Source organism: Phalacrocorax aristotelis, chromosome 10 (assembly GCF_949628215.1).
Source record: "Phalacrocorax aristotelis chromosome 10, bGulAri2.1, whole genome shotgun sequence".
Lineage (NCBI taxonomy): Eukaryota > Metazoa > Chordata > Aves > Suliformes > Phalacrocoracidae > Phalacrocorax > Phalacrocorax aristotelis.
In genome coordinates this window covers 20,901,132-20,927,278 of record NC_134285.1, presented here as the reverse complement: position 1 = coordinate 20,927,278, position 26,147 = coordinate 20,901,132, and the positions used below count along the sequence as shown (strand labels likewise).

Below are 26,147 nucleotides of genomic sequence, written 5' to 3'. Positions count from 1 at the left end.
CCAACCAACAGAGCCCTCTGCTACAAGCCCTGCTGAGACTCCCTCGCTGGAGAGGCTGAAAGCTGGATTGTCCCCAGTGCCCCTGCTTTTGAGTAATCATCGAGTCACATGTCAGCTTAAAGTCCAGTGGACTCAACCACAAAATATCCACCTGGCTTGGCCACAACTTGTAGAAAACTTATGATCCATATGGCCTTTGACTTACCTCACACAATCAAGCGAGTTAACATGTATTTCATACAAAGAGAAGTAAGCCAACTCCTAACACACCTCTTCATCAATTATCTTCTTGAGCAAACAAATAAATAGTTATTGTAATTCCAAAATAAACTTCATTTCCAATGTGCTGATATAACTCTCTGGTAATACAATTTAAATCAGAAAATTACAGCAGTATTGGCTTATGAAATTCACAATAGTATCCCAGTTAGTGGAGTGATTTCGGGTGAGTTTAAGTACAACTAAAAATTGCAGCTGAGAGCAAGGGTATGGATACAATAAAGCAAACTAACTCAACTTAAAGAAGAAAACTAAACAAAAATTGAGCTAATAATGTAAATATTTATACTCTTTCCTAATTTAATATTGAGTATTCTACCTGAAAAAGTGAAAGACAGATGATTCAGATTAAATGATCACACAACTTCACCTTAACATATCAAGGTACATCTTCAGATCTATTTAGGTGCTTTTACATTGTTGCCCTCTTCTGGCAGTCTTTCCTGACGAAGGGTAGAATTCCCAAGGTGTATTACAGAACCATAAAGAGCGAGATTGTTTTCCCCCTTCAGTTTTGGGAGTACTCCAACTTTCAAAAAAGTTTGTGACGTACATGGTTTTTTTTAAGCAATATAAACAAATCCCACATTTTTAAGCTATGCAAAAAGGTCAGTTTAATTATAGGGAAAACAATTTTTTGTTAATGAAAGCCAGAAAAAAAAAAAAAGAACAGAACCTAAGAAAGGTTCTTTAAGCTTAGGCACAGCATTGATTAGTGCAATTAACACTATGGAATATCAAGAGCGTAAAAGAGTAGCACAATGTTTATTCTACATGATCTGAAAACAGCTGCCATGATCTCCCTCTCGAAATACAATGTAAAGGGCTATTTTAAAGTTGAAGTCCTAATATGTAAGGAACTGCTAATGTTTTACCTTCTTGCTGTTCAGATGAAGGTAATAGACACCAGAGTCTAAAAGATGCAAAGCACAAAGAAAAGAAAAGGCAGCATCTAGGAGCAAAGAAAGAGGGGACAAAGATGTTAGTGTGACAGAGAGACACTAATGACTTCAGAAGGTAACCCTTCAAACTGGGTTTCTCCATTAAAATTACTATCTTTAGATGTTGTCAAAATTAGTATGTGAAAATGTTTGCTCCCTCCAAAATGGCACATAATGGAAAAACATTTAAGTAGTAGCAATGACTTTTAGTAAGTATTAAATGTTAATTTAGGATTGAGTAGTTCAAGCTGCATGTTGATCAGCCCTGGACATTATTACTTGGTCCCTAATATTACCTGGTACAATCTCTTTGTGCTGGCAGGAGAAAAATTAGTAAGGTTTCTTTTTCAACATGATAAAGAACAGCATGATTTCTGTTTCAAATATTTGTTGTGGCTTTTTAACAGGAAAAAAAAATCCTGTGTCCCTAAGCTTTATCAAGTAGCACAAAACCTAGATTTGGATTAAGTTATTTTATTAGTAGACAGACACATGATTTTCAACCATATTTAACACATTTTTTGCTAATGAGTGCACATCTGTAGAGATGCCCATCCGTCATGCCTTTTATGTTAAACGTTATCAACACTTCAGTAATTTCCATTCGTTTAAACAACATTAAAAAGCTACATTCCAGCTTAGCACTGACTTATTAAAAAAAAAAAAAAATCGCCTAAAACTATTTGACCGAGCTATGCACATTATAAGCTGCAATATGGAGTAATATATATACAATGTTATGAAAAGTTTCTTAGTGAAAACCTTGCCTTAAATGAACAGCTACACAGCAAAACAGCATCTATGAGGCTAAGATTTCTACCTGATCCTGGAAAATAGCCACTCAAGTGGGATCACAAGTAATTACCATTCAAGCTACACACCTGGAATCTGCTTGGCACGCGTGGTAGGGTTAAAAGAGCAATACATAGAAGTCATTGACAAAGCGACCTTGTGCTTGTTAAAGCTTACTTCTATCTTTGATCTACACATATGTAAGTATTCCAGTCTCAAGTATACAAGTACCTATTAAAATCTGGACCAGTATGTCTGGCATACTTTAAGCACCATCCCCTATGTTTACACACATACCTGCCCTTATGCTTTGTGGACAAACTACTAACGCCTAATCTGAGTATTTTCCTTTGCTTATGATATATTATCAAATAGTTTTCATATGCATTCATAAGAGGTCAACTTATTATTCCATATACAAGTTCTTCTCCTCTATTTTCATGTATCCTTTTCTGCTTTTTTCCCCTGTTATCTGGGTCTTGTGAGCTGTGGCCTTTACTTTTTCATAGCTGCTGTTGTAATGCTGTTAACCACTCACCATTTCCAAGGAAAACAAGTGTTTTCAAATTCAAGGGAAAAATGAGATAAGAGACAATATCTCACCCTGAGATGATACAGCACCACTCCTGTGCTGAGGATATCATCATCCATGGCCATTAGATGAGGTAAACTAGAATCTATCGTTACTCCAGCTTTTTCTTTGTTGATGTCCACACTGTATTCTTCCATAATGGCTTTCCTGTCTGTCCACTTACTTGTCCAGTCTTTGGTCAATTGCTCAATCTTAAAGAATAGGAGAGGAAATTGTTTCACTGACTAAGCAGGTTAATTTTTCTCATATATGAATTTCTTCAGAAAGAACAGCATTTTTTTCCAGTTACTGGATGCAAAATTCTTTTACCAGTTGCAATGCAGGTGTATTTCTAATTGCAGTAGACTTCTGTGGCAACAAAAAAAATCGGGTAAAAACTGTACTACCACCTAGTGAAGCAGGTTTAACTACTGAATAGTCATTCCCAAAACGTCAGAAAGATATATGATCATGCTAACTTGTTATTTTGCCTGCCTTTAAGCAAAACTTAAAATTAACATCTCCAAAACCTTTCCAGGTCACAGGTGATCAAATCTTAGTAATTTGGTGACAGCACAATAATTTCCTTTGAATAAATTGGAGGAGTTCAATTTTAGAATTTAATTTGGAATTTAGAATTACTGTGATATATAGAGACAGCTTTCAAACAAGGAGTAGGCTGTGCAGACTTAGTGATAGGCAATGGACAGTATCCCATTAAGGACATGAGACTTTCACCACAAATTGGTAGAGAGCACCCAGTATGCATTAAGGATGGCAGTTTCCTGCATATTCAGAGCAAACAGGAAAGGATTAGGACAGAAACATTTTCACTGTAGTTTCAGAACTATGGCAATGCTGTCCGCCCTGGCCCAGTGAAACAGGAGAGAGTTTCAGCATCAGACAGATGATACACACCTTCATTTCATTCTGAAGAACCAGCTCAGTCAAATTTCCATCCCTGTCATCGCTCCAAGGACTGGAATTCCTCTGTACAAATAACAGCCACCAAGATCTACATGTTAGTTTCCTTATTCACAACTGGCAGGCATGTTCGTTCACTCTCCAGGATTTCAAGATGATGAACTCAGAGAAGGAAAGACGAAAAATGCACAGACATTTGATGCTGCTTTCTACCATCTAGCCTACACCTCTCTAGCTATTGCATGCAAGTTTTTGTGAAGAACTGGTGAAAAAGCATTAATGGAGAGATACTTCTATGTAAATAAATCCTGGACTGTAGTTCCAGTATCTCCCAGCAAAACATGATCTCCATGGCATGGAAAATGAAGATGCTATTATTATTCCAAAGGTGAAACACACAAAGACTGTCAGCTGTATTGTGAGGGCTCACAGATATTCACAGCTTCTTCCAGGGGACAGAATGTGCAAGGCAAGGTGAAACCTCCAAAATACAGTGAGGTCCACTAGCTCTTTTTTTTTCGAAAGAGGACTGTAACAAGTCTGGCAGGGAAATTACATCAACGATTGATATTTTGTACTGTCTCGGCGCTTCCATATCCCTACAAGTAAAATATTTCTATTTCATGGTATTTCTGGATAACAAAACTTTCCGACTGCATGAAAGACAGGCAAGGAAGTCTTTCCTAATCATCACAACCTGCTTATACTTCAGGATTATCAATATAATGCCAGAAAAAGGAGAAATGACAGAAATGCAGTTAGTCTTATATTATGAAATCACTCAGAGAGCAGTTTAATTTCCCTCCAGTTACAATAAACATGGAAAGACAGATAGGACAAAAGTAACATACTGTAGCTACCTAAAGCACCGTTAGAGCTCCAGTTTGGAAGTGTTCCTACGTACCAGTTCAAAGCTCATCAGCATAGTTTTCAACCTATCAATTTCTTCTCGCAGTTCTCTGATCAGTTTGACATTTGCATCCTGAAACATTGAGATGCAGATGTTGGAAAAATAATTCTTAAAAAAATTCTAGCTAAAGAATCAATGCAGAGCTCTTCCAAGGGCCAGGAAGAGAGGAGAAAGGCACACTCACAGCAGTACTCTTTGCTCCATGCTGCCAGGTCCCTGGGATGTACTGCCTAGAGGCAGCTGGTTGGTTCCCATCTTTGACAGGTTCTCTTTTCCCATAAACTTTGTTCCATCTCTTTTCTGACCAGAAACCTACCACAGTATTTATTCCCATCATGACAATAGCTGGACACATCACTACTTTTATGGATTTACCTTCAAAATAGTCCCATCAGGACAGAAAAATGCTGTTATTTCTGTCATGCAGAGGAGAAAATCAGGCTATAGGAGACTAAGTCAGAATGTCACCAACAATGTTATTAAAAGCCCTTGCAGCTGATACACAAAGCATTTCCTGCCTCCATGTGTGGAGGCATTTATCTCACTTTCACAGTGACAATCTTTGCACAGGCAGTTTCTGGAAACCAGCTTTTTGCAGACAGTTCAGGGAAACTCTTGAGTCAAGAGTCCATTTTCTCTGGGCTGCCAGTGACACTTTGGCTCCAGTCAGTCTGCAGTGAGGGGAAGAAGGCAGCTAGCTGAATGGATGGAGTTAAGGGTCTAGCACGGGCTGGGCAAGAGAGTGATGGGCACACAAGCTGGGAGGCTGAGAGGCTGTATGTAACAAAAGGGTAACCCAGGATTGTGTTTACTTGCCTGTGACCTGCCACAGAGTTGAGAACTGCTGCTGCCAAAACCAAATACACTATTGCTGCCACCAATGATGTCTAAAAACTAGCTAGAGACACTGGTAATATGGGTGCAAATTAAATTTGTGAAACCTCAGATTAGAAGGATTTCCTTCTGCCCAAGATTTAACAGAGTATCGTTAAGAAAGCAAATAAATGAAGTACATCTCTAAGATTCTATCCTTTCTTCTGTGGATAAAATCTTGATACACCCAGGCCAAATCACAAAACGCTACTGTAGTTGTAAACTCAACTGCTGAAAGATTGGGAAATCATAGAATCAGGATTTTTTTTTGAAACCTTAATTCAGTCCCCTTAAATGGATACACTGTGATTCAGTCCTTAAGTTACATGATTATTGCCGTAGGATGGCAGCCTTATGCAGAATGCCAGGTGAAGAATGCTCAGTTAAAGCACAGCAATTCAAGAATTTTATCTTTCTAGCATGCGTAATCATAGGTCTTGATTATCATGTGCTGTCTGAATTTTGCTGAAGACAGAATTATGCATTTCCCCATTGATCTTTTTATGCTGGTTCTCATCACTATAGTGCCTAAAACCTCCACAATTGCTAATCGACCTGTTTTAACAGCATGTCTTTGATTGGGAGGGTTTACATTTTTCCCGTTTGATAAATGTGGACTGGGGGTAAGGGTGGAAAATCAGGAACAAGCGCACATTGAAAGTTTGCTTTAAGCACCTGGACTAGCATTGAACAAGAATGCTGTAGCAGGGGCAGTGACAGAATCCAGTCCTCCAAGGCAACATCAGACTCTCCCCTTAATACCCTACCACCTTTTAACTTGCGCAGCCTGTGAAGGACCCCTGCACAATCAAACAGATGAATCTGCCATACAGTCAGAATTCATACCTGGAACAGGCCTATATTGTGCAGTGAATGAAGCTGGGGTTCTGTGGCAAAATTTGTTCCCACATATTTAAAGGCGTCATCATTTTGTGTACTGAAAAGATAAATTGAGACTACATAGGCTACCTTATGCCTGGCATATTAACTTTTGAATTCTTGACTTTGCATCTTTAACAGGGTTCATTTAACATGCCAAAAGGAAGGGTTACAAGCATTATGTGCTTATAGTAACAGGTTAAATAATAACAAATAATCCTAACAGATCTGTAACTCCACCAATATTTAGGATAAAGACATAGGGTAAACATACATGTCATAACAACTCAAAGAGAAGGAGGACTGAAACTCAATGGACAGAGGTGGAGATGTAAAATAGGTAGGAAATTCTAAGTGATTTAAGCTGCAGGGGATCAAGAAAATTATTTCTGTAATATCTCTTATTAAAATGGGAAAAATAGGTATGAATTTTTTTCAGAGAGAAGATATCCTGAATAAACCTTAAATAATACACACAACAAAACAGAACAAGAATGAAAAGCAGAACTCAAGGCCTCACCTCATTCACTCTGGGCTCGTTAATAATATTTTTGGCATTTGAAGCATATCTCAAGGTACTCATGGTCTCACTGTAGCTGGAGCTGGCAGGAGAGATAGCTACAGACAGTAAACAAATAGAAAAGAAACACTATTTTAAGAAGTAATCTGTTTAACCCATCACTTTTCAAAAAGCTAGACTTTTTTCAGTCTTGCTTCTTTGAAAAGCAAACCCAAAAATATCTTTAGGGATATTTCATCAAGCTTGCAGAGAATGCCTTCTCAAGATTGTGTTTATAACAGAATAAGTCACCTTAAATCAAGCTATGTCCTTGGAAAGACTCTTCAGCTTAACTTCATGCACAATCAGCACACCTTTTCATTTCCTTGAGTATCCTATGAAGTACTTATGAAAATCTTACAAGGACAGATTCTAAGTGAGATAGCTCTCTTCTCACTGCAATGGAGCTGTATTTTAAGGGGTAATGTAGTGCAAAATGTTAACAATTAATAGAAACCAAACTCACTGGCAATCATAATGGTCTTGGAGTTGCCCCCCAGACTGTCCTTGAGAAGCCAGGTAAGGATGGAGTCACGGTATGGGATGTAAGCCGCTCGCCTGCTCCCACTGACACTGCCTGCGGAAGGACTGTCCGCATGACTGCTCTCCCCTTCGCTTGTTATGGTGTTTATGCTCTGGCAGCTGCTGAACATCTGTGAATTTTGTGCTGAAGAAGAAATATCACAGAGCTCAGGAAAGGGGTTATCTTCTTCTGTCATGGCTATTTAATTTTCTTAGATGTCATTACAGTTTATGAAGATGTCACACAGCTGTTCTGTTTGTTGTAAATATAGATGAACATTAAGACACAGCACACAGTGAGCGAATCCTATGCTTTTATCACTACCCTTCAACATAAAGAACCACTGCACTTACCTAAAGTGGAGATGACAATTCCAAGTGTAACTAACGACTTGTTAATATTGGCACCTTCAGTAATTCGATCTTTACAGTAACTCGGATCAGCTCTTTCACTGTAGCATACAAGCATGGAAAAGACAATGTAAGCCAAACAAAAATGCTTAATTATTGACATTCAATCAATATGAAAGCATTATGTATTTTCCTGACATACAAGAAAACAGAATTTGCAAGCTTTGCAATTAAAAAAAACCCATATGCTTTGAATAGTTTACATTGCTCTCTTGTTCAGAAAGTCCAAACAACCATGAGCAAAGGCCATTGGAACAAACTACTGCTAAAGACCCATCAAAACATAAATTCAAGCCTGAACTGGGCAACCCAATCAGAGTGGTTCTGAATTAAAAAAACAACAACATACATTTCACAACTCTGCAAGGGTAGGCTTGGTGCAAAAGTCTACGTATCCCCTCAGTACTACTGTCTCTGCTCAGACATGCAGGACATTTATGTTCTTCAGAAAGAAAAATGTCCTGTTCTCCAACTGTTCTATTACTCTTCAGCACAACTTCTGCCTTTCTGTTCTCTGTCACATCCAGCATAACCACATGTTCCTTACTGAAATGCATAGCTAAGATCAGAGAATTTATGAACTTCCGGAACATGAACAACATAAGCAGTAAGATATGAACGTTTTCTCCCAACAATGCTAGGCAGTCATGAAGAATACATTCCTTTTTCTCTCTCTTTTTTCAAGCTCAGGTTTGGTAATTCCACCAGTAGCTACTGGAAAAGCCACTTCATAAGAATACAGGGTTGAATGGAATTACCTTAAACGTATACAACAGCATAGCAATGGATCTGAGGACTCAGGAATTCCCTTCCCCAAAGAAATCCAATACCCAATACGGAGGAACAGGTGACAGAGACAACATTAGCTCAACATTCCTTGTTACTGTATACAAGTCAGGCTTACTGTTAGTTTAATGAAGTTTTAAAACATTAAATTTCATCTTTAAAGGCGATACTACCACCATCTTCAGAGAAAATTACCTTTTTGCCCCTCAGTGTATTATTACCTGCCTGCAAGGTCCACCAAGTTGATCTTGCTTGCAATTTCAGAGGGGAGATTGTTCTCCAATATAGCCTGAAGAGAAAAATATAAATAAGGAAGATTATTCCTCTTAATTAATTAATGAAAATAAAATAGATATGCTCTTTTGTTTGAAATTGAGTTGTACATATGACTGTCTCACTGCCTTTCTTTGCGACTTTGCCCCACTGACTATGTTCAAACCATTAAATCCACAGCTTTCTCAACTGACAAACTACCCTCTTATTCCGATTTCCTCTTGAAAAAAAAACTTACTGCCTAGCAACTGTGAAAGGCTTTCTTGTAGAACTTGTAGAACTATTTTCCACTAACGTATTCCAAAGGTCTTTTGTGAAACTTCTGAAAAAATATCCCAAAACGTTCTGTGATTACAGGATGTTAGAAGTGTGAGATAGAAAAGGTCTATTGGATCACTGAATGGCTTCCCTGCCAGGGAAGGATGTAATTCCTCAAGAGAAAGAGTGCATTGTCTCTGGGAGAGTACTGGATGCCAAAAGCTAAAGAGATGAGCACATCTGAAAAGCCAGACAGATAGAAAATTTTGGTAAGTGTTAAACCAATGCTATACTTCAATTAAGGATCCTAAACAAGTGTGACAAAGTATAACTTCAAACATATTCACATGTAATTTTCACAGCATCCTGAAAGGGGTATTGCATTTCAAAGGGGTGATAAAAAGTTTAAACATTTCTTCTTACAGTTACTCTTTGGAATCATTTCTCGCTGTAAGCTTGCACAAAGGAACAAGCATACTTCAGTAAACACTCAACACATCAGGTTGTGTACAGTGTAACATATTTGCAGTGTGATCCAAAGGAAATAAATAACAGCTTCCACCAAGATTATGACAAACAGCACAAAACAGTGACAATTAAACAATGCACAACACATTGAACAATGCTTTTTGAGAGTGGAGAGGAAAGGAAGTTGGATTATTTTTAGCTAACCTGAGTGTAGTGGATGGTGAAGATAGCATGGGATCTGCTGCTGGCATTGTGAATATGTGTAGCTGCTGTGATTCTAGAAAGAAGAACAAACCATTCAATTACAAAGGCTTATATGCCTTCATTCATATATTCAATTTCACTGTGGCATGTGGTATACATTTTAATATGTTTAACTGTTCTAATAATATTGTCTAGATTCATTGGTCATTGTGCTTTACACAGCACCAGGGCTGTGCTTTTGGAAATTTGTAAATTTGTATTTCCTGTGTTTTAAAAATTTTATTCTTAAGCATTTGAGACTGAGTCTTGCTAAGTGTCAAGAGTAAAAAAAAATAATAGGACTGAAATCATACTTGATGAAAATCATATATGTACATTTTATAAAGGACAGGTGCAGCCAGAGCAGGGCTGGAGGTGGCCTGATAAAACCAACTGATAAAAAAAATGGCTTCAGTAAACTCTGGTTGTTAGTGCAGGAGCTGCCCTCTCCCCCATGAAAGGCACCACCCATGTCAAGGGGAGCTTGACCTCCCATCATTACTGAATAGTCAGACCTCGAGCTGTCATATACCCCATCTGCTCTCTCCTGCCTCCATCCATATGGGGCAATTGCTATCTGTTCCCCACCTTCTTTATCCCTAAGATCTTGCTGACGTTCATTTGGCATAATTTCCCAGACTGCAGATGTTTTAAATTAGGGGTTTTTTTGCATTTATAATGTGCTAATAAATATGCTGCAGAATATTTACTAAAAATAAAGACTATAGGTAAATCGGAGTTTTCTGTATATTCCAAATAAGTTTTTGAAAAGTTACTCAGAAAGAGAAATTGCTTGGGTTCATGCAAGTGACAAAGTCTGAAACTTCAGCATCACAAAAACTTACACACAAAATATTGAACCTCTGATTTTGTTCTCTATACATCTTCTGTTTCCTTAGCAATGAGACGACTGTAGGATTACACTAGTAGACAGACTAGAATTCATTGTTGTTCGGAAAAAGTCCTGTCTTACCATAGTTGCATCCATTGATCACTACAAGCAGAAGTAGCAAAATTTAATCCTGTATGTATATTCTGTGTTTTTGTGATAATACAGCTTAGTTTTTATTTACTTCCCAGCATCACTGATATTCTAAAATCTCAACCTCTCTTATGATAAGACTTAATATCAATTTTGGAACTGTGATTTGTATTTGGAGAATCCTTTCAAATATAACTCTCTTCCATCACTGTAATAGCAGTTGTATTGATATCCAAGGCTCCCTGTTGAAAATGTAAAAAAGTGTCTTGACTAAGGAGAGCCGAAGTCATTGGCTTCGCTGGTGTGCCAATTCCTACATTTCTCTTGTAGCAAATGTACATGATTTGGACTAAGAGCTTAAAAAACAGTTATAAAAATTAAAACAAATAATTATAAAACAAATACTTTTAGAAATTAAATATAGATACACTATCTTTTCAGCAGTTTTAAATCACTCAGTTACACTAACAAGTGAGTTGAAAGCTACACAGTCTAAAGTGTCATGAGTAAGTGGAGGAGAAAAATGGAAGTCTGTTTACACAAAATGTTTTACTGGCATGCATTTTTTTATCCCAGACAGATGGCTGAATTTTGTGGGTAAGTCAGCATGGTATCAGTTTTGAAGAAACAACTCCGTGAGTCCTTGTAGCTCTTATTGTGGTTAATATGAGGACACGTACGTCTTATGAGTATGTTGTGCAGGATCTGCAAAACTGACATCCTGTCAGGACAAAGCACTGGCAACACTGTCAGTAAAATCATGAAATCAATGAAATCAACACATGGTGAAAGAAGTGTTAAATAAAGATGGAACTAGTTTGCTTTATAAAATACCTTTTAGCTATTCCTTCTTCTAGAAGTTCTACAACTTGCTTGTAGTCTGTAACTAAATGTTGAGTCAATCCTGCCAAAGATTTAAAGAGAGTTAAATGTATATTTTTCTGTTTCAGTCAGTTTACCCAACAATTTACCCAACATCAGGAGCATAAGGACATTCTGCTGGGATGCCAGTCTATTATACAAGCAGTCTTTCAACTACAGTAACTATTTCATTTTTTAAAAACCTATTTTATTTTTAAAAAATTAAAAAATGCAGTCCATCTTTCACACGCAGTGACGCCAGTATAAAGAGACACCTTGTACCTTCAAAGTGCAGACCTTTTTCTAACTTGCCTGCAGAACAACTGTATTTAACAACAGTATAACTGAAACTCCATAGGAAATTTTCAGCTATGTCACTGCTACTAATTGGGTACAGATCCTGTAAAGAAGCTTTTTGCCATTGCCTCTGGACAACGGCTCTGCTCATGCAACTAACAGAATTGGGAGCCAACCCCTGTGAATATTTACAATTTATTTAACTAGGCTTCAGCCTGCAACACTTAGAAGTCTTCACAGTCTTTTCTCCCCAGAGGGTACCCAAATAACGATATGAAATATCCAGCCTTTTCGTATCTTGTGGTTTCAGGGTTTTTTTTTATTTTTATTTTATTTTTAAGTGGGGAAAAAACCACTGAAGACAAATGAAAGAACGCGTGCCCCGCAGAGCATGCTGTGTCGGACCGTGGTTGTGACTAACAGGGCCCCAGTGGAGGGCAGCGTGCTGCTGCGCTGTAGTGGCACTGCCACAGCCCCTGGCAAAACGCAAATTCCAGCAGACACACAAAATTAACCTCAACAGGCTTGTACTTTACATAAATCCAGTTTAATATGCCTCGTTTGCATTTTATGGTGCTGATTAGTTATCATTTGTATTGCAGCGGCCCCCAAAATAACACCTGAGCTGTGAAGCAAGCCTTCGTCATACAATACCTAGTAAAACACTTCTTTGTGGAAAGTTTTATCTCAGAGCTGGAATCCAGAGCTACTTCCTCCCCCCGCACTGACTTAGGTTTTGTTTATTTTATTGCAGGCCACAAAAGTGTGGATGAAGCCAGAGTACAGAAAAATTTCATTTATTTGGATCAAATAATCTATCTACTACTAGAATGTAAGTCAAGATGAACACAAAATTCAACTAAACTGAAATAAGTACTTCTGACATTGTTAGAGAGAGTCTAACCTTACATGATCTCGGCTTGCCTAACTTTAAATGAAAGCAAAATCCAAGCCAAAGGTAGCAATTTATTTCAGTCCTTTAACAACTGATACACATAAAGAAAAAAAAAAATTTGGATCACCCACACTTCAAAAAAACAGCCCCTAACAGCAGTGTGCATGCACAGACACTCACACATGCACAAAGTATAGGGTGATTTTCAAACAAAAGCATTTCTTCTGCTCTCTAGAGTCCCTTCACAATACATTAATTCCAGAAGTCATCACATTTTCCATCGGAGAAAGAGGCCCGTTATTTTTCCAACAGCACTGGGATCTTCAAAGCTCAGAATATGGAAACTATCATATATTGTTTTCCCAGACCCTTTTACAGGGTCTGACTTAACTGACTAAAAATCCAGTTTTAAAATGGAGGCATGGAAGAAATTCTTACCCACTTATATTTCCATAAGTATTGGAATAGTGAATCTAGCAGAGTTCAAAACATTTCATTTTTCCAGAAGAGAAATGAAATATTTTAGATGTTGTTTGAAAAGAAATTACAAAGTATTCTGTTGGCTCTAGAAAGATCCCACAGAAAGATCAAAAACACTTGCTCGTCTAGAAATCTGCCTTGGAGTAAGAAAGGATCTCCCCCAGAAATCTGTCTCAGAGTAACAAAATAGATTGCATCATTTCCTGATTTTCCTTAACAGTGCAACCATCTGTGAGGGAGAAGTCTGAAACTATTCCAACCCAAAGCACTGAAACACTTCCAGCATTCTAAAGGCTACAATCTCACAGCCTTTACGTGGAAAAATGATGGGCTGGAAACTATTCAAAATACTTAGTGTTCAGAGCTGGGACTTCCTGACTGGACTTGCAAATGGAAAATGCATTGCCTAGAGCACCTAAGCATCCTTAAAGGGCTTAAGGTTTCTGATTTTCTTCTCTGTTCTTCATCCAGTGCTGGCTGTGCTCTGGATATCATTGACACCAAACACACAACTGACAAACTAACAGTCCACTGGGGAGCTCCTGTTCAAACTCAGCAAACCTTAAAATTGCTGATGCCTTACAAGAAGTATGATGCAGATACAGATACTAGTCCTTGAGATACTGGATCCATGGGAAATAACGGAAAAGTTCTGAGCTTTGCTGATATTCACCATTTTCCTCCCACACAGCAAATTGCCTGGAAGGGGAATACAAAACAAGCTCCCTACTAGTAAGCTTGCTGATAATTCTGATCTCAGCCATCTTGCTATTGGAAGCAATATTCTTGAGCTCTGATCCTGCACAGAGAGACTACATATAAAACTGCCAAAGGCTATTGCAGCACATAGAAGGCCCTCATTACAGAGATCAGCAATTGTTGACTGTAGCAATATATTACTGCAGTTGAGAAGGGTGTTTTGTACCAGTGTTGTGAACCATTTCATTTTCTTGAATTTGACGTTATTAAAATCAAGATGACTGTACTTCTCACATGCATTCAAAAGACCTCTGCACTTTCTCACTGCTGGTTATTTTTTATGTGAGCTAATGAGTGCAGTTCCAAAAGGAGCTATGTAATCATACCTTCTTTATTAGTCCCTCTTCCGAAAAGATGCCAGGATTGTCTCAACTAAACTGTTACAGCTCTTAATTGCGTAAACTGTACGTAATCGTATTTATTAATACATACTTATATACCCATATCTAAAAAAAGAACTATGTCATCCGACTATTGCCCTAAGCCACTGACTCATCAGCGTGAAATCACTTCTGTTCATACGCTTTCACAACAGCATTTAATTACACGCCATGATGCCTTCAGCAGAGAAATCACACGCATGAAAAATGAAGTAATCGGTTTTGCTAAAAATGTGAATCACATTTATCATGAAATTTAAAATTTTTCTTACAGGCATTAACACAGTGATTTTTGGAGGCTGTCACAAGATAAAGAGGGAGAGAATCTTCTAAAACATTCATACTGGATTTACAATTGTGGCCAAAGATGGCAAATATTACGTAGGTTAACCTTTTCCCATTGTCCTTTCCTCTTATTTTATAAAATTTAATCAGCTGAGAACATTTTTTGGATATTTAAGAACTCTAACATAAAATTGTTCCACTTAAAATTTTTAGTTGTGTCTAAGTATAAAATCCTTATTCAGAGGGTGTAAAATTAAATTTAAAACAAAACAAAGACAAAAACAAACTGGAAAAGAAGTGACACATTTGGCCTGGAAAGTTCCAGATGAAGACAAAATAGTGACAAAAGGCAAGCCAGCCCATTGGCAGAAGCTATAACTTCATTTTCTTTTAAAACAAGGAAACTCCATTATATGCAGCCAAGGAATCACCGGAGATATAAGGCCTGAGAAAAGGGATGGAAATTGCCAAGGAAGGAAGCAGTTTAAAGGCCTTTTCTTGTGTGGTGAATGAGCAGCTGCTAAAAGAAAATAATTAGTATCTGTACTCCACCAATTCTCCGATAACAAGCAGGTAGAAAGAGAATCTTGGAAAGACCTCAATAAAGGCCAAATGTCTATGAATCTGCTTTTCAAAGAATGATAAGTTTGCCATACTAATGAGACCATGAATTCATCTATTTTCCAGCTCTCCTTAAACAGGATGCTGATGTGCTGGGAAAGCACAGCTGAAATTACCAGAATGCCAGATAGTCCCCTGTGTATAGGACCATGCAAGTTAAACACTTCCCAAGTGCTTATTTCAAATTTTGAGAGGAGGAATTGGTAACAACCATTGGCTGTTAGATGTACTGTGACCAATACTGCAGGTGCCCAAGGAATGAAAGCTGGGGATTCCAGGCTCCATTCAATCACAAGGTCAAGTCACACTATCTGTTGTCGCATCTTGGCTTAATCTCTGAAGTGGGGATAACAGTCTGACATGTAATGCTGTGATAAAGAAAAGGACAGGGAGAAAGGTGACCTGTGGAGAACGGAAGGAATCTACAAAACAGAGACAACACCTCTATTTCAAAGCCAGAAAAAAAATCAGTATTTGATATGATGTCACAGGACCAGTAAAATCTGGTGTGATATGTATTTTGCATACCTCCCAGGTGTTACTACCTATTTGGTGGCCAGCCAAGCAGTTGCAGAGTCAGTGATACCAGAGGCAACTCTGGAATTCTGCCCACTAGATATAAGGCACACTGGAAAGGAAACATTTGCATTTACTTTCTAAACAAACTCACCCATTTTTGAAACCTGCATCAGTTTCGAAGAGACTCTTCCTTCTGCTCTCCACTGTAAAGCTACTCTGTACGATTTTGCACTGGTGCACTGATTTTCAGGGACATGCCTTTTGTCAGTTGTTGATCAGAAACACGCAATGTAGCAGGCAAACTTTATACCAGGAGCTAATCAATTTACAGATAACAATGGCCAAACTTCAATTTAAAGCTAAGACCCTGAAGTGAAGACACCAATCAAAAGTGGAAATGAACTGGAAAAAAACAACGAGAGAGAAGATAACTAAAATAAGACAGACAAATGGAAATGGAAAAGATATGCGTATGGGGTTTTTTCATCCATTCTCTGTCACCTGATTTGAAAAGTACGATTCATTAGAAAACACAAAGCTACCAGACGGGCTGCTGTTGCAAGTGTGAATTAAAAAGTGTGAGATGTTTTTAATCATATAATGCACCTACATTCCCCATCCTGCACTTTTTCAGTTCAATGAAGGAAAATGAAGCTTATTGTGTTCTCACCTGGGTAATACAGATTTTAATTGCTTCTCATGTTGGCCTGCAACACCAAACAGTTGCGTTTACCTACTTTTTTATTATTACTATTATTATTTTGTAAATATACTGCTGCCAAGAACTGAAACGGGTATGGAGGGACCTTTAGCTGGCCTGTACAACCCATTCAGAGCTGATGTTGGTGAATTTCTTGATTAAGAAAGCAAAACACTATGGCTTCCACATGACCTATGCTTGGAAAGGCAAACAGAAAAGTGCAGGATATCCAGCCAGTGGGATAACAGAGGCAAAGCTTTCAGTATATTACACATGTTCATACTAACAAGCAAAATATTTGAGGAAAGTAACTCCTGAAGAGTAGAAGTAATTAGGATCATGCCAGGAACATATGCAAAGATACACACAAATCTGATACATATTGATTTGAAATTCTGATGATAGTTGTGAAGCCTGCTCTCACCTTGAACATACGGTCCTGTTTCAGGGTGTTCTCGGACTCGAAGTGTGTAAGGCTTCTTTCGATCTGATTGTTTTAACAAATCTCGGACACGCTCATTATAGATTTCAAGAAAACTGAAAAGAAAAAAATTTATTTTTAAATGCACACTATTAAAAAAAAAAGATAAAGCATCTATTTAGACAAAGTAGCTACCTCAACTTTACATAGATCTTTTATGATAAAGTTAATGAATTAATTTTCATTATCTCTGTTACTGCTCCTTCCCATGCAGCGCATGTAGAAAGAACTCATAGCAGCAAATTTCCAAGAAGCAAGAGACATTTAGTATTTTATTCAAAAATTCATAAAATATGTTTTTTTAACACTAGTGAGTTCAAATTCCCAAATTTCCAAACATAATGCTTCATTAGATCAATGGGAACGAAGAATAAGAATCAAATGTAGGATTACAGCTCAAATTTAAGAGTTAAAAAATTTACATATTGTTTAACACACACCTATTTCAGCTGCGTACACAAAAGTGAACAGAAAGCAACCAAAGAACTATACTGAGATAGAAACTAAACCCAACGCTTTTTCATCCTTTCTTTGTGTTCTCCTCCTTGTTCCAAAATTATTACCATTGGAGCAAACAGGAACAAAATAAACTAGTCTCTGCTTTGTTTGGTTACAGGAATATGTTGCTGAAAGCATTAGAGCATTGCCCAAAACAGTGACACACGTACCTGACCTTTACTCTGCAAGATGCTGTCTGGTCTGAGTAATCATCCTTCCTTGAAAAGAGGCCCTGCACAAACCGGAAGTTTAAGTAAATTTTAAATCCATCAATAAAATCTAACCGCACAAATGCAAGTGAAATAGAAAATAAGTACCTCACATATACGAGGTGTCAGCCCAATGGATGCCTTGAAATAATAAACAAAAAAAATATTAAACCATATAGTTGCTATCAATCTGGCAAAATTCTTTTTTAAATAAAAGCCAAGTTATAAGAAAAGGACAGAATCGTAGCACAGCATTAAAGTAATGACTGTATGGTAGATTACAATACAAACCACTCTTACGTGCAGTTCAGAACAGCGTGGCAACACTCTACTACTCCAGACAAAGCATCTTGCATGTGAAACACTGCAGGGACACACGTGCTGCGTAATGTCAGCTGTCTTAGCTTCAGTGCAAATGCTATTTATAGCAAAAGTCATTTGAGTGCAACTTACACAGCATCAATGAGAAGTTTAGAGGCTTGGGTTAAATCCAAGCGATGTTTAATGGAAAGATACTGGACATGCCTATGTCAGAGGTGTTGCAGTCTAGATGAAGCCAGGCCAACACTGAAGCTAGTTGGATTGGTCATGAATGTTTTGTTTTTCCCTCATTCTAATTTTATTTCTTCATGTTATAGCACCACAGGGCTTGGAACAGCTTTATGGTCTAGATTTATAAATCTGGTCTCTCAGAGAGAACAAGATATGGGCTGCTAACACTACCCAAACCAGCCAATTTAAACTTTGCCCAAACAGTCTACACAACACTGAACTAACGGTGTGTTTTTGTGTGAACTGTCCTTCTGACATGAGTGCTCACACTTTAGTGATGACAGTGCCAATGCGTCTTGAGAAAGACTCTCAGGCTTAGATGAAATCTGCTTGCTGAATAGCACAAAAGGCTCTTAGAAGGCACTCTTGAAATGGTGTTGCAGGGAGAAAGTCCAGGTTCCTCAAGTGGACCACTGTGGACAAAAGTTCCGTTTATACCAAACACTTGTTTCTTCCTAGTTCTGAACACTGTTTCACAGTGAATATGTGCTATTAAAGATCAGATCAAAGCAGGATTCCATTGGAGAAAGAAATCACTTTATAAGCCAGAAATCTCTTAGTAACACCACACCTGGAAATTTCCTTGGAAAGCAATAATGATAATTTCAAGATGTGGCCATTCTGAACTGCTAAGATGTTTTCAAAATAATGTAATACAAATATCCTAGTTTGTCACCCGTTAACCCCAATTTTAACAATTCTTCAGGCTTTTGTGGAATTAAGCTTGATTTAGAATAAAATGAATAGAGAATCAAGTCATGATTTAACAAAGTCCTATTGCTGATGTCTGTGGGGAAAATGAAATCTTAAAAATCCAAACTCTTGTCAAAAGCACAAACCATGCCAGAACAGTCATTTTCTTATCTTCAGGGTTTAAAGAAATTTTACTCTTATTTCACCCTAAAAATGGAATCTCACGGATGTAGGAAATAGTCGTCCACTCACACAAACTGTTAAATAAAATTTTTGGGTTTTAGAGGTTTGTTGCACCAACAGCCAAGAATATTTATGGATAGAGATCAAATTGCCTTGTGCTGCAGCAGAATGCAGAAAATCCTCAGCTGACTCCATCGATTTGAGTACCAAGATTAAAATGCGCTTCAAGTGTTCCTGGTAGACAAGAATCTCAAAATGTAACAGCTTCTGCAAACACCATTCAGATACATTTCAAAACTGGAAGTGAAGCAAGTATTAGTTCACACAGGCCACAGGATAACTTTTGCGACAGATAAATGTCTCAAGTAGATAGGGAAGCCTGTTACAAAAGTATTCGTGTGAATTGTATCCGGTTTTATTTGTGAAAGTAATTCAATTTCAGCATAGCTCAAAAAATTCTATGAGAAATAGTATTTAGTATTATTGCGAGCTATATGTTTCTAAAAACCAGAACTATTCAGGGGTATAGATTCTTTTTTGTCCTCTAACATGGTGATAAGATTCATACATAGTAAGATGAAGGTTATCTAAAATAAATATTTAAACTACACCATATTTTCTAGTATTTTTAGCTGATGCTACATTATCTACCTAAATGTAAAGACTTAACTCTCATTTTATATATATAAATACCAAATAAAACATGTATAAGCATTCTGCTCAACAAGCATCATAATCACAGTTTAAAAATAATGAAGTGTTTCTGCTGGACATCCTGCCCTCAACCCTAAGAGTAAGATGAATGGTGTAACTCACAGGTGTTCCCATCATTGTGTAAGTTTTTCCTGAACCTGTCTGTCCATATGCAAAGAGGCAGATGTTGAATCCTCTAAATGCACCCGACAACACAGAAGTGCCAAGGTCCTGGAACACCTGGAAAGACCAAAAGAAACAAAACAGTCCTTGAATACTATGCCTCCCTATAAACACTCTGCATTACTTCCAGCTTTAATATCTCCCTGGGAACAAAGATCTTCACAGTATTTGTCTTTTTAATTTATCAAACACAGTATTAAGTGTCCAGCAGTCACTTGTTAGATCTTCCGCCAGACGCTGGTACGCCAAGCACAGTGCTGACACCGAGCAGTAGCATTTAATTGTGCTTCCCTGCCTGCTATCTCTTATTTTATACTTGGATCATATGAATTCTTGAGGCTTTCCCCCATCCCAAGTTTTTAAAGTCCTCAGCATAAATCTGACAGAAGAGCATGATCAAGGCTCTTTGACGCAATGACATTAATAGGAGCATTAGGCATCAGATTTACAGGTCAAAAGCAAAGCGAACCCATACCCTGCAAGCAAACCTCATCCAAGCAATATATTTATCTGACCCATCTGGTCAGCAAGTGACACCACCAAAGACCAAATGCTTTCTTTTCTGTTCATGCCCCACACACAGTGATGTGCTTTCTCCTGCTCATCGTAACACAGAGCCAGGAACTGTTATCACCAAATCAGTGTCAGTCTCTTGGGGCTTCCAAATCTTGCACTGGTCCCACTGTGGCTGCAAAAGCTGGACCATCACAGCCAGACTACCCATACAGCAAGATCTGAACATCCCTTCTGCTTTCCCTGTTCCTATTTTGGAGACACAGCTGCCCCACATTGTGACCACGTTCTCAGCACATCAAAGCCTTGCCATAGACCAGCAGAAAGGACACCTGGTAAGGTTTGTTAGGAAGTGCACGGTGGATCAAAAGGTTCCAGCAGGCAGGCTGCCAACCCCTCAGCACAGCTTTGGCCTTTCAAAAGGAATGTTACAAGTATTAATGGTTTTGCCATTCACATAAAAAACTAGCCAGTATATATAGAGAAATGCATACAGTTTCAGTGTTTCAATTCTGTGAAATCTCATCCACTGCCAGGTCGTTTGCTTCTCCAACGGACGGATAAACGTACTGAACCTGATATAAAATCAATAGTAAAACATATTTCATGGATATCACCACTTTACCTAAACCTTCCCAGAAAAGAGGTTAAAAATCATCTCCTAAGACTTTTCTTTTCAGATCATATTTCAACTCAAACTAGACAGATGCTAATTTCTAGCCAAAGAATCAATAATACTCTCATTGGACAAAATTTAGCTACCCGTGCCTGTATTCATAAGGGAACGTGGCATGACAGAGCACCTGCTTCATTCGGATTACCAGATCAAGGAACTTTTCCATTCAAAGAGCAATAGTGAAAGTCATAAACAACAAAAACACATGGACACAAATGTAATAGATAAGGAATAATAGAGACAGCGACAAACTCTCCAGTCACTACTAGACAGGCCATTAAGAAACTGAAGCATAACTTTGGAGTGAGCCAACCTGGACTTCATAATTACCAATGCCTGGGGAAACAAGAGGGACAGGAGGATTTGGGATATTTGAGGGGGGTCTGCAGGGCTATGCAAAACTTATTAATCAATGTTTAAGGTGAGGGGGTCAGGAAGGAGAAGGGGGTATAAAAGGAGGTGGTCCCATGTAAGCAGAAGTAGATCAGTACACTTGTCTGACTGAGTGCTGTGTCTGATCACCACTGTCTGTCCTTTTTTGTTATTAAATCCTTTCTTGATGATCTCTACATGTAACCACATGCTCTACCCCATGTGTGAGTGCTGTAAGGACTAGATACCAGCAGCTGGAGAGACTAGTGGATTTGGAACCAGCAATGGAGTCAGAAGACCTCAGGTGATAGTGCCATCACATCAGTGGTACCAGCAAATGAAGCCAGTGAGAGGCTCAGTGTTGGTAGCCACAGGGCCATGGACCTAAGGAGCGTGGGTCCAGGACACCAGCTACCAGGGACGCTGGGCAGAGTAAATTCAGGTCAGCAACTGAAGTCAACCTCAGGTAACGTGTCCCCCATCATCTGTGGTGCCAGTAACTGCAGCAAGTAGGAGTCTAAGTGCCAGCAATGTGAGTGGGGCTATGCATGACAGGGTCTATGTCCCAGCTACTAGGGGGACTGGAGCGGTGTGAGGGTGTCTGCCAGCAGCTGGAGAGGGGACCATGAATCCCAGGGTCTGCGTTCCAGATGCCAGCTACTGGGGTTGCTGAGGTGAAGCGAATGAGGGTCTTGGCATCAGCACCTAGAGCGGGGAAGCGCTGCCCACAGGGCCTGTGTACCAGCTACTGGCATAGAGGGTGGGGGGCTGGAGAGCTGATATGCATCCACGTGGGGGTGTATAATTCGCTAACAGACTTTAAAGTGGACAAGCAGGTCAGCAGGAGGTCATGAGTCCAGGCAGAAATATTAAATGGGAATAGAGCCCATGCTGATAGTCAGGGTGGCAGGGGTACTCGTGAGTGTACACATGCTTGCTAGTGAGCAGCAAGCTGGCTATCAGGCAAGTTAAAAGCCTGTAGAGCAGTTAACAGAGATCAGGGTCCAGGCAACATTATCAGATAAGCAGAGGGCCCATGTTGGTATTTGAGGGATCAGCTCTGCAGACCTAAAAAGCAAGGGTCTGTGTGTTTTCACTAGCAAACTTCAATCCTGAGCAGTTGGATAGGAAGAAGGGGACACGGCTGTCTATGCTTGTGTTTCATATGAGTGCTGGCAGTGTTATATGTGGGTGCTGTGGAAGGCAGTGCCTTCTGCGTAGGCAGCTGCATCAGTGTCCTGCATCCTCTGTCCTTGTAAGTGTTTGTGGTTTTGGCATACACAGTGAGACTCCCTATTGGTTGAACTTGCACAGGGGAAAGCAGCTGCTGCATCCATCAGTGTAGGATGGAGAGACCTCCAGGAGTCCAGGCACACAAGGTTGGCCTCCAGGGGCTGGGCAAGAGGAATCCCCAGGTCCTGGAGTCCACAGAAGGGAGTGGCCTTATACAACCCTTAACTGAATCAAGTTTATTAGTGCAAACAACTTATATAGGGTCTTGAATAATTAGATCAAAGCCAGAAGTCCAGAATATACACTGAGAAGTAGTAGTTAACTTGCCGCACATCTGGCTAGTAATTTCTTACCAAGGACAATATGCCATAAGAAGGTCAACTTTTATGGACAGGAAGGAGAAATTAGCAAAATAAGTCTATGGTACATAGTTGATGAACAAATGAACAAATAATTGACATATTTGCAAGACAGAAGTTATGTTGAAGAGGCCAATCTACCACTTTTACCTTGCCCAAATTTAAAAATTGCCCAAATTTAAATTGCCCAAATTTAAAATAAAAAATATTATCACACTACTTTTACAAGTACCAGTATATACAGAGGCATGGATATACATTATTTGCCATCACAAAGGTTTAGAATCTGTATAAAGAACCCAGAAGCGCACAGAAAGACAGAGAAGGGGCTTAAGAAATGAATGGTAGAGAAGAAAGCTACTGAGAAGCACTTGGAAAGGTCATTTTTAAGGTGACACTATGGAAGAAGAGTGCATAGTTTAAGGGAAGAGGAGAAGAGGGAAGTTTATCCCCAGGGATTTTAATAGCCTGAGTGCTAGCATCAAAGGCGGCTTAAAAAAGGGCTCAGTAAAAAATTGAAAGACAGCTAAGACAGCTAGACAGCTATACATTCAAAGCACCAGGCAAGAGAAAGATAAAAAAACAGAGCAACAATTAGAAGCAGTTTCTGAACCTTGGAGGCAAGGAGGAAAAGTGGCATTTGATACGGTAAGGGGAAAAGCAAGTTTCTTCCTTCCAGGGCAGAATGGGGTTACCGCTATAAACCCCTCTCAGAGCCATCATGAAAGTGGTGCTTCTGTTACCCACTTCAGATACAAATGTTTCCCAATTCCACAACCAGAACTGAAACAAAATTGTTCCTTATAAATCAAGTACATAACGGAAGGTATAAAATAAGATCACAGGCAGCACTTTGTCCCTGAGAGTTGCTTTCTCAGCTGTGAGAAAATGTAACTGAAGGGTTTAGGCAAGAGGTTGGGTTTTTTTGGAGACTGCCTGCAGCAGTGCTTCAACATCTGTTTTTGTATCTACGGGATCCTACTTAAAAATAATGAAAAAAAAAAAAATGTATGAAGCTGTGCAATTAGCCCTGTTGCTTTTGTTACTTGATCAGTGGGATTCAGTGGATCTGACTGCAATGGGATTTCTTACATGAAGAAGGCCTGCACAAACTGGCCCTGAGATCCCTTTTACAACATCTTCCAAGTCTTCCATTGCTCCTGATTTACTGCTTCTGTTTTAGTAACCTAATTGCATTTGGCCACATTATGCAATGTATCCCTATACTGTCCCAGCATAGTTTCTGCTTCTGAACCGAGAGTCACTGTTTGTTCCAGTGATTCAGCAATAGTCATGTCAATCTTCTAGCTAAAGAAGCAGCCACAGGTAACAGCCAGAGCTGAACAGCACACTACTATAAGCAAGCCACTGCTTTAGAGCACAGTGATAAACAGAGCAAGCTACTCGCTAGACATGATGATTCTGAAGTTCCTCCTTTCAGTAATACTGATGCACTCCCTCTAGTCCCGGTGAAGAAGGAGGTCAGCCCCTTATTTACAATATTGCTACGACAGAGTAATCTGTTTTTCTTCAATAAAGATATCTGGCAAATCATCTGAGCATTAAGAGCAGCAATGCAAATCACTGTAACATTCTTAGCAGGCGTCATCAATCAATGCAGGATGTAAGTCAAGGTCCTTGACATTGTACAACCCATAGATCAGCCTCAGGAGCTCAGAAATCTGTTTAACTAATCCCTTACAGTAAATCTGTATGCTGAACAAGGACAAGCCAGGAGCTCACAACTCAACTGACTGTGCAGGCCAATAAAGACTCACCAGTTACACCAAACTGCAACTAGTGGTTTATAGGTAATCCCCATTCCCCTGTGCCTCCTGCAACTCTCTCAGAGATAGTTCAGCACCCACCACCCCTCCGCTGCATCCTGCCATCCTCTCATGTATCTTCTACCTTCACATCCACTCACAGCTGTCCTTGGTCCAGAGCTGGGACACAAGGTGTACTGCTTTGGGGAAGAGGATATGTCTGCCCAGTCAGAACATGGGACGCTGGCAACTGCTCCAGCAGCTGCAAACTACCAGTGGAGATGCATACAAGCCTTGCATCTAATACAGCAGACTGATTCTCAGCTCTGGCAGGCCACAAAGAATTTCCCTGTAATTTAAACCTGCGTCATGAACTGCATGTCATACAGCCTTTTAAAAGATGGAAGAATGGGACCCTCTTCCAAATGTCTTTTGTGCTACTAAACAGTAATTACCTTGCTCCTGTCCACTCTGTCTGCCCTCTGCACCCAACTTCCAGAATTTGCCTCCTCTCTGCACTCCTGGCTTTTCTACTTTGGTGCTTACTGTTCACTTAGATGTCAGAATCCCTCCCAAGACTGCAAAGCAAAATGATCATAACATAGTTCTTGAGCCACCTAACCTGTTTGCCAAAGGCCTTCCTCTTAAGGTTGTCCTCCCATGTGAATTCTCCAGTGAACACTGAACTTTCCCTCAGTAAAGGCACCATTAGGATCTCTTTCCTATATGGCTGGCACACAAGCCTTGTAAGAACCTCTACCCCATTTTCAAATTTCGTTCAAGCTAGCTAGTTTGTTCAAGAATTATTGGGAAGCATGGACCAAAAGCAGACAGCCATTGTAAAATGGTATTTCTTCAGAAATCAGGGTAAGAGATTGCAGTTACTACCTATTCAGTAGAGACTAAGATTTTACCAGCTAAATTTCCTGTAGATTCTGCCTGCTCTGGGCATGCTCCAGCTCACAAGGTGAGGCCTTTCACCCAGATTCCAAACTGGACTGCCATGGGTCAGGACAGCTCTAAGCAGGACACAAATTCAGAGCAGAAGCAAGCTCCTCCTGTGTGAGTGGCTCAATGATTTTCAGTAGCTGGGAATGTGAACACAGGGAGGAGGAAACAATCTGATGTAAATTCAAGATGGCAACAGCCAGATCCGAAGATTGACGGAAGACTGGGGAGCAACTAAGTGGGTAAAATAACAACCGCTGAGAACCAGTAATACTGAAAGGAAGGAACGAGAAGAGAGTGAGACAGATAAGAGGCTCTGA

The 26,147-nt window shown here is 39.3% G+C and overlaps 1 protein-coding gene across 1 annotated transcript in view; it reads right to left on the bottom strand.

Moving 5' to 3' along the window:
• STARD9 (StAR related lipid transfer domain containing 9) overlaps positions 1 to 26,147 on the bottom strand; it is a 121,387-nt gene that overhangs the window by 41,438 nt on the left and 53,802 nt on the right. The window contains exons 4-16 of the mRNA XM_075105676.1: positions 19,901 to 20,017; positions 17,765 to 17,797; positions 17,618 to 17,679; positions 16,893 to 17,005; positions 11,506 to 11,575; positions 9,651 to 9,723; positions 8,669 to 8,736; positions 7,605 to 7,702; positions 7,195 to 7,395; positions 6,690 to 6,787; positions 4,412 to 4,489; positions 3,502 to 3,573; positions 2,616 to 2,795 (exon numbers count right to left, since the gene is read on the bottom strand). Of these exons, the coding sequence (XP_074961777.1) occupies positions 2,616 to 2,795; positions 3,502 to 3,573; positions 4,412 to 4,489; positions 6,690 to 6,787; positions 7,195 to 7,395; positions 7,605 to 7,702; positions 8,669 to 8,736; positions 9,651 to 9,723; positions 11,506 to 11,575; positions 16,893 to 17,005; positions 17,618 to 17,679; positions 17,765 to 17,797; positions 19,901 to 20,017 (1,263 nt within the window). The remainder of the gene's footprint in view (positions 1 to 2,615; positions 2,796 to 3,501; positions 3,574 to 4,411; positions 4,490 to 6,689; positions 6,788 to 7,194; positions 7,396 to 7,604; positions 7,703 to 8,668; positions 8,737 to 9,650; positions 9,724 to 11,505; positions 11,576 to 16,892; positions 17,006 to 17,617; positions 17,680 to 17,764; positions 17,798 to 19,900; positions 20,018 to 26,147) is intronic.